General features: G+C 52.0%; 1 protein-coding gene across 1 annotated transcript; it reads right to left on the bottom strand.

Moving 5' to 3' along the window:
- Window positions 1–9,479: 9,479 nt before the first annotated feature.
- Window positions 9,480–10,917, bottom strand: LOC124658859 (transcription factor MTB2-like). Its single transcript, XM_047196858.1, has one exon. The coding sequence runs from the start codon at window positions 10,866–10,868 to the stop codon at window positions 9,483–9,485; it is 1,386 nt and encodes a 461-aa protein (XP_047052814.1). The 5' UTR covers window positions 10,869–10,917; the 3' UTR covers window positions 9,480–9,482.
- Window positions 10,918–11,822: the final 905 nt, after the last annotated feature.

Raw genomic sequence — 11,822 nt, forward strand, 5'->3', positions numbered from 1 at the left:
CATATCACATCACCAAACCCTGCAAAAACAAGTTAGACGCCTCTAATTTGGTTTGCATATTTTACGTGGTTTAGGGTTTTCGAGAGAGATCTAATCTACCTACGAACATGAACCACAACGGTGATACTAATGTTGTCAATAGAAGAGTAAATTGAATCTTTACTATAGTAGGAGAGACAGACACCCGCAAAGCCTCTTATGCAATACAAGTTGCATGTCGAACGAGGAACAAGTCTCATGAACGCGGTCATGTAAAGTTAGTCCGAGCCGCTTCATCCCACTATGCCACAAAGATGCAAAGTACTCAAACTAAAGATAACAAGAGCATCAACGCCCACAAAACCATTGTGTTCTACTCATGCAACCATCTATGCATAGACACGGCTCTGATACCACTGTAGGATAACATTGCATAGAAAACAAAAATTTTCCTACGGCGAACACGCAATCCAAGCCAAGATGCAATCTAGAAGACGGTAGCAACGAGGGGGTATCGAGTCTCACCCTTGAAGAGATTCCAAAGCCTACAAGATGAGGCTCTTGTTGCTGCGGTAGACGATCACTTGCCGCTTGCAAAAGCGCGTAGAAGATCTTGATCACGATCGGTTCCGGCGCCACGAACGGGCAGCACCTCCGTACTCGGTCACACGTTCGGTTGTTGATGAAGACGACGTCCACCTCCCCGTTCCAGCGGGCAGCGGAAGTAGTAGCTCCTCTTGAATCCGACGAGCACGACGGCGTGGTGTCGGTGGCGGTGAAGAAGTCCGGCGGAGCTTCGCTAAGCTACGCGGGAGATATGGAGGAGAAGGGGGCGGCTAGGGTTTGGGAGGGGGTGGCCGGCCACTCAAGGGGGGCGGCCAGCTTGTGGTCTTCAGGTGGCCGGCCCCCTCCCTTGGCCCCTCATTATATAGGTGGATCCCAAGTGTTGGTGTCCAAGTCTTCGAATAAGACCCGAAACCAAAACCTTCCATAAGAGGGGGAAACCTAGCCCAACTAGGACTCCCACCCAAAGGTGGGATTTCCACCTCCCATGTGGGGGGTGGCCGGCCCCCTATGGTGGAGTCCACTTGGGACTCCACCCCATCTATGGCTGGCCGGCTATGGAGGTGGAGTCCCATGTGGACTCCACCTTCCTTGGTGGTTTCTTCCGGACTTTTCTAGAACCTTCTAGAACCTTCCATAGAACCTTCCGCGACATTTTATTTCACATAAAATGACATCCTATATATGAATCTTATTCTCCGGACCATTCCGGAACTCCTCGTGATGTCCGGGATCTCATCCGGGACTCCGAACAAATATTCGAACTCCATTCCATATTCAAGTACTACCATTTCAACATCCAACTTTAAGTGTGTCACCCTACGGTTCGTGAACTATGCGGACATGGTTGAGTACTCACTCCGACCAATAACCAATAGCGGGATCCGGAGATCCATAATGGCTCCCACATATTCAACGATGACTTTAGTGATCGAATGAACCATTCACATATATTACCAATTCCCTTTGTCTCGCGATATTTTACTTGTCCGAGGTTTGATCTTCGGTATCACTCTATACCTTGTTCAACCTCGTCTCCCGACAAGTACTCTTTACTCGTACCGTGGTATGTGGTCTCTTATGAACTCATTCATATGCTTGCAAGACATTTAGACGACATTCCACCGAGAGGGCCCGGAGTATATCTATCCGTCATCGGGATGGACAAATCCCACTGTTGATCCATATGCCTCAACTCATACTTTCCGGATACTTAATCCCACCTTTATAGCCACCCATTTACGCGAGTGGTGTTTGGTGTAATCAAAGTACCTTTCCGGTATAAGTGATTTACATGATCTCATGGTCATAAGGACTAGGTAACTATGTATCAAAAGCTTATAGCAAATAACTTAATGACGAGATCTTATGCTACGCTTAATTGGGTGTGTCCATTACATCATTCACACAATGACATAACCTTGTTATTAATAACATCCAATGTTCATGATTATGAAACTAATCATCCATTAATCAACAAGCTAGTTTAAGAGGCATACTAGGGACTTCTTGTTTGTCTACATATCACACATGTACTAATGTTTCGGTTAATACAATTATAGCATGATATATAAACATTTATCATAAACATAAAGATATAAATAATAACCACTTTATTATTGCCTCTAGGGCATATCTCCTTCAAGTAGTACCTATGGAATATTCCTTCATATAAACTCAATGAAAACATTAGTCCATAGGGGTTGTCATTAATTATCAAAACCACACATAGGGGCAATGTACCCTTACAACTTGGTTTATTTTCAGTTGTATCCGTGGCTGTTTCCTTCCAGCCAAAGGACACTAGAAGTTTCGGTTTATTTTCAGATGTATCCGCAGTTGTTTCCTAAATCTCTTGGAATTCATACACCGTTCAGCCTTCACATATCAGCTTCATATCAGCCTTTGCGGACACATTCAGCTTGGAGGTGATTTAAATTCGACTGGAACAACAGATGTCGAGTTTCTCATCAACATATTTCACAAAGAGCAAAACCGAATCGCTATTGAGTTTGTCAACTGATCTGCTCACTGTTTGACTACAAAATTTACTACCGCCTGACGATATCTGACCTCTGTTGGAACTGCTTCTTATGATCCGTATGGCTTCATTGCGGCCTCTCATGTCGTGGTAGAGCTTAGATGAATAACTTTGCATGTTTGGACAATAAAAAATGTCGATCACATGCTCCAGTCTTACTATTTTGTTACCGAGCTACACCATGATACATCAGAATACACGGACATGGTGACATCCAGGTGCCTCTGCTAGACAGATATACCTACAAGCATTCCGAGATGTATGATGATAAAAGTAAAACTCAAATTCAGAGATGTGGTGATTTCATCTAACCAGATAGCATTGGATATGTATTTTGGTGCTTATCGAAGTTGCTGTCAACCGTGCTAAAAAAGGACGTGCCATACAAGCTTTTACATCACGTGCCTGATTTCGAAAACGGCCTCCTTGATGGAGATATTCCTCGGTGAGGAGAATGCACTTCTTCTGGTCTATTTCATGGATTTTAATGTTTCATTGGTTCTATTTTCTTATGCCCTGAACTAAATATAGTATTACTGCCTTAAAGACTGTTATCTCTTATGTATCTATTGCATGAGTTCTGTATGTTGTTCTATGACAACTATGTTTAAGCCGTGCTCAAGGCTACCTGCTTATATAATTTAAAACTTAATATATTGTTTACAAAATGCTTGCCGGTGTGGAAGACCTGGAAACCACATGATTTTTATCGTTGTTCTACAAAATGTAAAACTACGCGAATTTCACGGGATCGTGCGCCAAGGCGCACATCAAAATCTAGTATATGAACTTCTAGTGAGTTACAAAGGTGGAGCATCATCTCTTTTAACACATGGAGCAGCATTTTTTTATTCATCGAAGCTAACAAGAAGCTCGGATAATTTTAGATTCTTTAACCTAGCATCTTTTTTCATATCATGAATAATGTAAGCAAGCCTCTAATCCACAACTATAGAGACGACGTGTTACTATTTGCTAAAACTAGCACGGGCCTTCACAAATGCGAGGGCGTAGCTTTTGGTGCAACAAAGTGTTACTACTTAATTATTTTTATTGTATACAGACATGTTCGCTGCTCATTCAGTTTATCCCGTCAAAAACTCAAAATACGTGAAATCCTAAAGATGCATATACCCGTATAGCTGCAGCTTTAGCATTTTTTTTTTCTGTCGTATGCTAGTAGTATGTGATTGCGATGCTATGAGAGAAAATGATTGATGAAACATTTTGTTAGGTGTATTATTAAGCATCACTCCAAGCAAATAGTAACATAGAAGTACTAGTACTCGTTGATGAAACATTTTATTGGGTGTATATTTCCTTGATGATGCGAGTGTAACAGATCGCTGCATGTACACTGTGTGGAGTGGCCGGAGCACCGGGGTGGCTTGGTTCAAATAGCAGTCCTTTCCTTATACAGTATTTTTCGTAATGGCACTGGTCACTGGACGTGAGTCAGTGAGTGTGAATCCATGATTCAGGCTCGGCCTGCCACTTGAATTAAGAGCTCGATTAAGCGTGACGCGCGTCAGTGGCGGAGCTCCAAGGAGAGATGGAGGAGCAAAACACAAAATATCTATATCTAGGATGGGGCAAAGTGGTAAAACTTTCTCTTCTAAGCTTTGTAAAAAAATTCCTACAATAATTCTCAAAAAGTGTGTGTGTATGTGTGTATGCCCCCTACATGAACATAGCTCTGCCTCTGACGTGTGTCGTATCACGAGAAAGTCCAGGAAAATGCGAAAGCGAAACAAGACGAGCCCTGTCAGATCGCGACACATCATGCGCTGAAGTGAAAGGGTTGTTGTTTAAGGGTATTTTGAGCAATCACGTATTTTATTACTGTAATAGAAAACTAAGTTACATGAGTAAATAAATGTGAAAACTAACATACTGATTTGGAGAAAACATGCGTGCTAAAATCTTTTGCAGAAAACCATTTCTAGATTTTCATGCCGTGGATGAAACCAGCGGTCGCCGACATACTTCAAGGCCGCCTAGACGTGCATTTGAAAAGGTGATGAGCCTCCTCCACCATTGCTAGAATAAAAAGAGCACTATCATCAACAAAGCTTTGTGAGTTGATCACCATGCGCATCGACGCACATGTCATTATGGTACGTCGACCGAGGAAAATCCTCGTGCTACCTTGGATCAAGATCTGCTGCATCCTATTGACAAAGTCGAGGAATAACGATAAATCTACCACCTCTGGACCAACATCCTCGCTCTCGAGAAACATATCTCACCAGATCTAAAGAAAGGTAAGAAGACCAAATTACCAATATAAGATTGACAAGCACACGATGTCATCAACTTCAAGACATCGTCGTGAAGATCAGCACCGATGTCTGGTGTAGAAGCAAAGCCGAGGCAAATTTATTTGTCTTACCGTCGCTCCCGCGACCCAACAACGCATTAGGGCATCTCCAACGGCGCGACGCATTTTGGACCCCCGAAATGTCCGCGGGCGTCCGTTTGCGTCGCCTGATGGACGCGCAAATGGTCGCGCGTCCGTTTGCGTCTGGAGCTGGCTCCAACGGGGCGACGCATTTTCGGCGCATGCCAGATTTCAAAAAAGAGATTGTAACCTCAAATTTGCACGAAATTACAGCCGCAAATTGAGGTCTGCAATATGTTCATCACACTTTGCACAAGGTACAGCGCAAAGTGGAGCAAAAGGGGCACAACAAGGCCTGAACAACAATAATAAAAAGTCCGAAAGGAGGCCAAGGTGCTGGGCGCATGTCGATGGCAATCAGGCGTCTTGCGCGCGGATTTCGGCACGCCTCTTCATGAACCATGCCCTGGTGTCGTCGTCGACGCCGCTCAAGTTGGCAAGCATGATCCCTCGGCGTCACGCAATTTGGCCTCGGCGTCCGCCTTTTTGGCCTCGACGTTCATCCTTTGGACCTCAATGACCTCCTTCGCGAGGTTGTGGTAGATGGCAGCTGCGGCCTCCTTTTCCAGACGCCTCTTCTTGTCCCTAGCAGCCAAGGCGGCAAGATTCCCGGCCATTATCTTCTCCATGCTCTGGGTGAACGCAATGGCCTGCACCACCCGGGCTAGATCGGCCTTGGTAGCCTTATGGCCTCAGGGACGAGGTGGAAGGGCTGGACGGCCTTGATCATCGTCTTCGGCGTCGAGGTTGACCGCTGTCCCATTCCTCACAGCTTCGTTGTAGGACACAAAGCTTGTCTTCCACTTCTGCGCGTCCTTGAGCATGTCCCAGCAATGAACCATATGGAAGCCCTTCTTATGCGTCGCCCTGAACTTCTCCAAGGCGCGGGATACCTGCAATCATAGCTGCCAATGATGTACATAGAATGATGCAAATAGTGTAGAATTATGATGGTTGTATCGTGTTTACCACTGTAATGACGCCAGCGCCGCTTACGGGATGGTTCTTAGCATGTTCGATCGCCGAGCAGAACTTACTTGTCTCTTGTTTGATGTTGTTCCATCTTTTTTGGAGGGACTCTTCCGTCCGATGGCTTGGGATATGGTAGGGCGGGTGCATCTTGGTCTCGTTGTACTGCTGCACGACCTTGGCCCAATAGACCATACCGTTTTGCTGCGCGCCATTAATACAATCATGGCTCGTTGCTAGCCACGCTTCGCACAAACACTTGTCCTCGTCGTCGACGAAGCCTTGTGTCCTGCGGCTCTCCCCCTTCTTCTTGGGGACAGGCTGTGTTGGCGCATCGTCGAAGTCGTCGATGCACACGAGTGTTGGCTGCGTCTGTTGGGTGCCGAATAGCCGTGCGGCTTCGATGTCCTCCGCATCTTGCGTCGGTGCCCACTCATCATGCGGTCCTGTCCTGGCCCCGGCGTCGCCAACGAAGCCGCCGCCGAAGATCATGGCCTCGATGTCTTTGTCATGCCGGTCATTCCAATAGGCCTACGAATGACCGGACGTCAGACGCATGATAGACGACAATCGCACACATTGAGAGAGCTCACGTACCGGGTCGTCCATCGTCGGGGCAGGCGGTGCCATTTCGTCGAACAGGATGCGGGGCTCTAGCATGCTCTCCTCCGGCACCTGGAGCGTCTTGTGTGTCTCGCCCGGGCAGTAGTCACCGCTTTTAGGCGTCCGGTTGAGGCCGGGAACCGCCACCCCATTGAACTGCTCCGGCGCCCCGGTCAACTGCACCGGCGGCACGCCGGAGGCGAACCGCGACGCCGGGTGGACCTGCAAGAGAGCGGGAGTTCTAGGACGCAGCTGGGAACTTACCGAGCTCACCGATGAGGCCGGAGGAGCGACTCCGGCGATCCCCTCTCTCTTGACGAGCATGTAGCTCTCCACTAAGCCCGGATGGAGGGCTACTTGCGCGATGCCGACTTTGATATGCATCTGCCAGGCCTGCTGGTTGGCGACCGTGGCAGTCTTGTTCTTCTGGTTCTTGCGCCGGCCGCGACGCTTCGCGGCCTCGATGATTTTCTCCTCCGCGGAGAGCACCTTCTTTGACGCCTTCGGCTTTGCCTCCCGGCCGCCGCCGAGCTGCAACCTCCATTGTGGCTATGGTCGTGGCTACGGGGGAGTGTGGGGCGGCGGCGGGTGCGAGGGTTTGCTCCGCATCCATGGCGGTGGCTGCGGCGGCGAGGACGTCCATCGCTTCTGGACTCCTCGCGCCGGTCTAGTTTGATATTTCGCGCGGGGAATGGCCATTGGCAGGAATAACATCGGCCTCCCTGTCACTGACGCACGGGTCCTACGTCTTTTTTGGTGGACACTCGGCGCGACCGCGGAGCGTCCACGGAGACGCAAACCTGACGCATATTTGGGTCAGGTTTGTGTCTCCACGGATGGTCCGGTCACTTTGTGTCGCCCCGCTGGAGCAGGACTTAGACGCATTTTCGGTCACGGCGGACGCAAACGGTCACTCAGCGTTGCGCCGCTGGAGATGCCCTTATAGCATACAAACCATAACCCTGAGCGAAAGCAACCGGAGGGAGAGGAGACCGGCCGTCACGCCAGGAGAGATCTAGGGGCTGGAGAGGTTGTGGCCTCCGCCTCCTCTCGCGAGACACGAAGGGGCAGAGAGTTCGTAGTTTCGTACGAAGGCTGTTTAAGGTTCCTGGCTGTGAACTAGCACGAAGGTTGTGAACTAGCACGAAGGCTGTTTAAGGTTGTTGGCTCGTCACGTCGGCCTGTTGGCGGGGGCGCGGGCGCCCTGCAGCTGACACACAACCAATGCGGCATGCGGGACGGACCGCCAGTTCCGTCGATCTCCATCGTCCGTGCGACGCAGGGCCCGACCGGCCGGCCGCGCCTGTCAAGCGCACATTCGCCCTGCGCCGGACGAGAACGGCCAGCCAAAGCGAGGACAGGTCGGTCGCGGGACCTGGTCGGCGCGCACCGCGTCTTCACGTGTCATCGCACGCATGTCTGTTGCGAAAACTTCTCTTGCGGCGTGCGCGCGCGACCAGGGACTCTCCGCCGCGGCCGGACGTGGAGCGAGACGTCGACGACGACCCGACGAGGAAAGCTTTCAGATCACCGTGTATGTGTACGTACGACCTGAAACGGAGAGAGTGCCTACGTACGTAGTACGTTGCAGTCGGTCAAAGTAAACGCACGCGTGACTTGACGCGCCTAGCTTGTGGGCAGGAATTCCATATGGCTTCTTCCAGGAAAATATGCGGGCGTTGACAATGTTCCACGACTCCTTCCAAGAAAACCCAAGGCTGGAAAACTGCTATAGTATGCCCGACATGAAGGCGTCGACAAAGAAGCACCAACCACTGTGTATGTTGCACCCCGGAGGCCCATGCCAATGCTGACTCCATCTGCCAATTTCGGGACTCCACGAGCAGCCAAGGCAGCTGGGAGCGACATTGAGGTGCCGCCGCCCGATCCAACCAGTTAAATCTTGGGTTTTCCTTCATGCTCGAGGCGGGGAAGAACAATTAGGGCCATGTCGACGACTCCAAGGAGGAAGGCGGTACTCACGGGTGTCGACGTCATCATCAAAAAATGAGGATTTCACCATGGTCCGACTATCGTTCCCAAAGCCCAGCTGAACCGAGTAGATGAACCCAACAATTGCGAAACCACCGTTGAGAGACAAGTTGTACCACATCGTCGGAGCAGGGGGAGGGGGAGGCGTCAACGACCACCCACCAAGAGCACCATCAGATGGGAGTGGCACGAACTGACATTATCAATCATCATATCACCGTGTGAGTTCCATTGGCCAGGGGCACCTTTGTCGCCTGGAGTACTCCCCCTCATGTCTATGCTCATTTTTTTTGGAGTCTTGACGTGCGCAACAGGAACGGGGGCAGGACGCAATATTTTTTTTATTGCTTTTCTTGGGTATTGAACCCTCAACCCCCGATTTCAAGTTGTATACACCTAACCAATTCACACATCAATTCTTAACATTCCCCCTCACGTTTAGGCTATTTTAGTCCTTACCGTGGGTTTGGTGTAGGCCGCAAAATCTTTTTTTGTTTGTTTTTAAAACTGTGTGAGCAGAATCTTGAACTTGAGACAGCTCTGATACCATAAAAGATTGCTGCACTAGCCAATTAAACAAAAAATTCGAAGTAAGAGAGAGAGAGTTGATCATTACACTCTAACACCTTGATATGATGATGGACATAGGGGGCTAGAGGTGGGAGGGCAGGGTGGCGCCCGCAAAGGTCGCAGCCCGAGCCACCTATGTTTTTTGCCCTCTCCTCCACGGTCAAAACAGATGGTTTTTCAACCATAGTAGATTCCTTTGATTTACGGTGACGAGTTCCCTATCTGGAAACAACAACAGGTACAGTACCAAATGAGGAAACGAGTTTCACTTTACCCTTTTCCTGCGTACCACGTGGCATGCAGTCACGAGGAGCAGGCTAACCTAAACGCTAACGGTTGACAGTTGTTCGTCCTACTGCACAGTCACGGGGACGGGGTGGTGCTCATCATCATCCCACGCGACATCGCCGCGAGCACGGTCTCGGCAGCGAGCCGCCCGGGCCCCGCCGACCGGACCACGAGCGTGTGCGTGACGGCGCCGTCCGCCACCGCCATGTCCGACGCCACGACGCTCAGCTGCGGGGAGCAGCCGGCGACGGCGCTGAAGGCCCCGGAGATCGGGTGCGAGTCCAGGGGCGTGGTCACGCGCAGCACCACCTCGTCGTCCCGCTGCATTGCCTGCTGCACCTCCACGGCCGGCCGCTCCGGCGTGCCGCCCCTGAGCTGGAGACGGGCCTCCAGCTCCTGGATGTACGCGATGGCGTCGCTGAGCAGGGACGCCTTGTCCATCTTGGTGATCCGGGGAACCACCGCGCGCAGCGCGTAGAAGCGCTGGTTCAGCTTCTCCCGCCGCTGCCGCTCCGCCTCCACGTGGTTCAGCGGCTCCTCCCGCCCGTTCGCCGGCTTGCGCCCCCGCTTCCGCGGAAGCCGACGCTCGTCCCCGCCCGCCTGCTTCTTCTGCCCGACGGCCGGCTTGGGAGGCTCCGCAGGTTTCGCTTTGACGGCCACCTGCTTCTTGGCCGGCTGCGTCACGCCGAGCCGCAGCGCCCAGGCGGCCTCGCTTCCCGCGGTTAGTACGGGCGGCATTTGGAGGTCCTTCCCGAAGATCCTCGCGTGGACGTCCGGCGAGGCGGGCTCGGAGTGAAAGGCGGATTGGATGGCGCGCAGGACCTCGGGGCTCTCGCGGATGGCCGCGACGGAGCCGAGCTCGAGGACGCCGCCCTCGCACGGGAGGAAGACGACGGTGCGCAGGCCGGCGGACTGGGCGAGGGAAGCGCGGACGTGCCAGCCGGGCGCGGGCAGGCGGGGGTCGACGGCGGCCCAGGCGTGGCGGCCGGTGGCCAGCGCGCGGCCCGGCCCGCCGGCGCCGTGGGCGAAGGAGAAGTACATGGACGCGAGGAAGTACATCTCGGCGCCGGTGACGCGGTCCAGCCGCAGCGCGTAGTCCTCGTCCCCGTCCCCGCCGCCGTACAGCGCGTGCAGCCGCAGCAGGACGCGCTTGCGGGCCAGGCTCCGCTCCGCCGCGCCGGCTTGATCGTCGTCGTGGTCTTGCGGGGTGGCATCGCGGCAGTGCCCGTCGCCCCAGCCGAGCACGGGACGGGCGCCGGACACCTGCCAGTAGATGCCGTAGGTCCAGGCTCCCGACCCCCGCTCGACGAGGTCGTGCAGGCGCGCCTGGAGCTCGGCCGAGGACGAGGAGGACGGCGCGGGCCCTGCGTCGAGGTGCGGCGGCGTGGTGGCCAGGTGGTGCGCGGCGTCCTGCCCCAGCACGGCCGCGAAGAGCGCCGCGTCCGTGTCCGACCACGACATGCGCGCGGCTGGTCAAAGAAAGAAGCGCGTACGCGCTTGCTTGTGGTAGGATGGTAGTAGTAGTAGCTATGGTCTCGATCGGTTTGGTGGTTTTCACCAGAGCTTGCGGTTTTATATAGAGAGGTCTGGCCGTATAGGAATCGGGAGCAAGATCACGGGAGCTAGCTGGGGAAGAGAGTGATTTGTTGCGAGAGCGACTCGCAAGTCGCGAGTGCAGTGAACCGATGTGGCCGGAGACTTCGCTAAGAAACGGGGTAGCACCGCGTGGCCGTACATAGGAGAACGACATACAAGAGGTACGAGAGGCAGGTCAGGTGGGTTGGGCGCACCTTCTTAATTTGGGGCGAGGTGGCAAGGCGCTGCTCGCGGCACGTGAACCATGTTGGCATGGTGCATGCACTGACTAGCGACTCAAGAGGGCCACCTCGGAACAAGGTCAGCAAACAGTGCACCGATCTACTCTAAAAGCGAGTTTGGTTGCTCGTGGATTTTTGCTGCAGCTGGTTTGTCTTCGTAGAAGTTTTACGAGGTCATGCCGACCTAAAAGTTATGTTACACGAAATTATATTGGTTTCTAACAGGTTGTTTCAACCATCACAACAGAAACCTATGCCCCGTTGTTTGGTTGGGCCTTTTTTTTTTTTTCGTTTTGCATATCGGCGGTGTTTGGTTACGAGCCATTTCTGCATACGATTAAGACGCCTGCTTTGTAATCTGCTTGCAAAAGCGATCAACACTTCATACAAGGTGCTCGGTAGAATAGCATTTCAGACATGGCTAATATAAAGCACATAATTAACAACATAAACATAGTTATAGCAGTGGGTTGTATTGTTGCACCACGAGTCCGCGAACAACAACTGCTCGTGATGCAACAAAAGTTCAGCAACCAACGGGGTTAGTACATACCTCCTCGTCATACTTAGCTACCACCAAAATATATAAAGACTTGGC

This window comes from Lolium rigidum, chromosome 6 (genome assembly GCF_022539505.1).
Source record: "Lolium rigidum isolate FL_2022 chromosome 6, APGP_CSIRO_Lrig_0.1, whole genome shotgun sequence".
In the NCBI taxonomy this organism is placed as follows: domain Eukaryota; kingdom Viridiplantae; phylum Streptophyta; class Magnoliopsida; order Poales; family Poaceae; genus Lolium; species Lolium rigidum.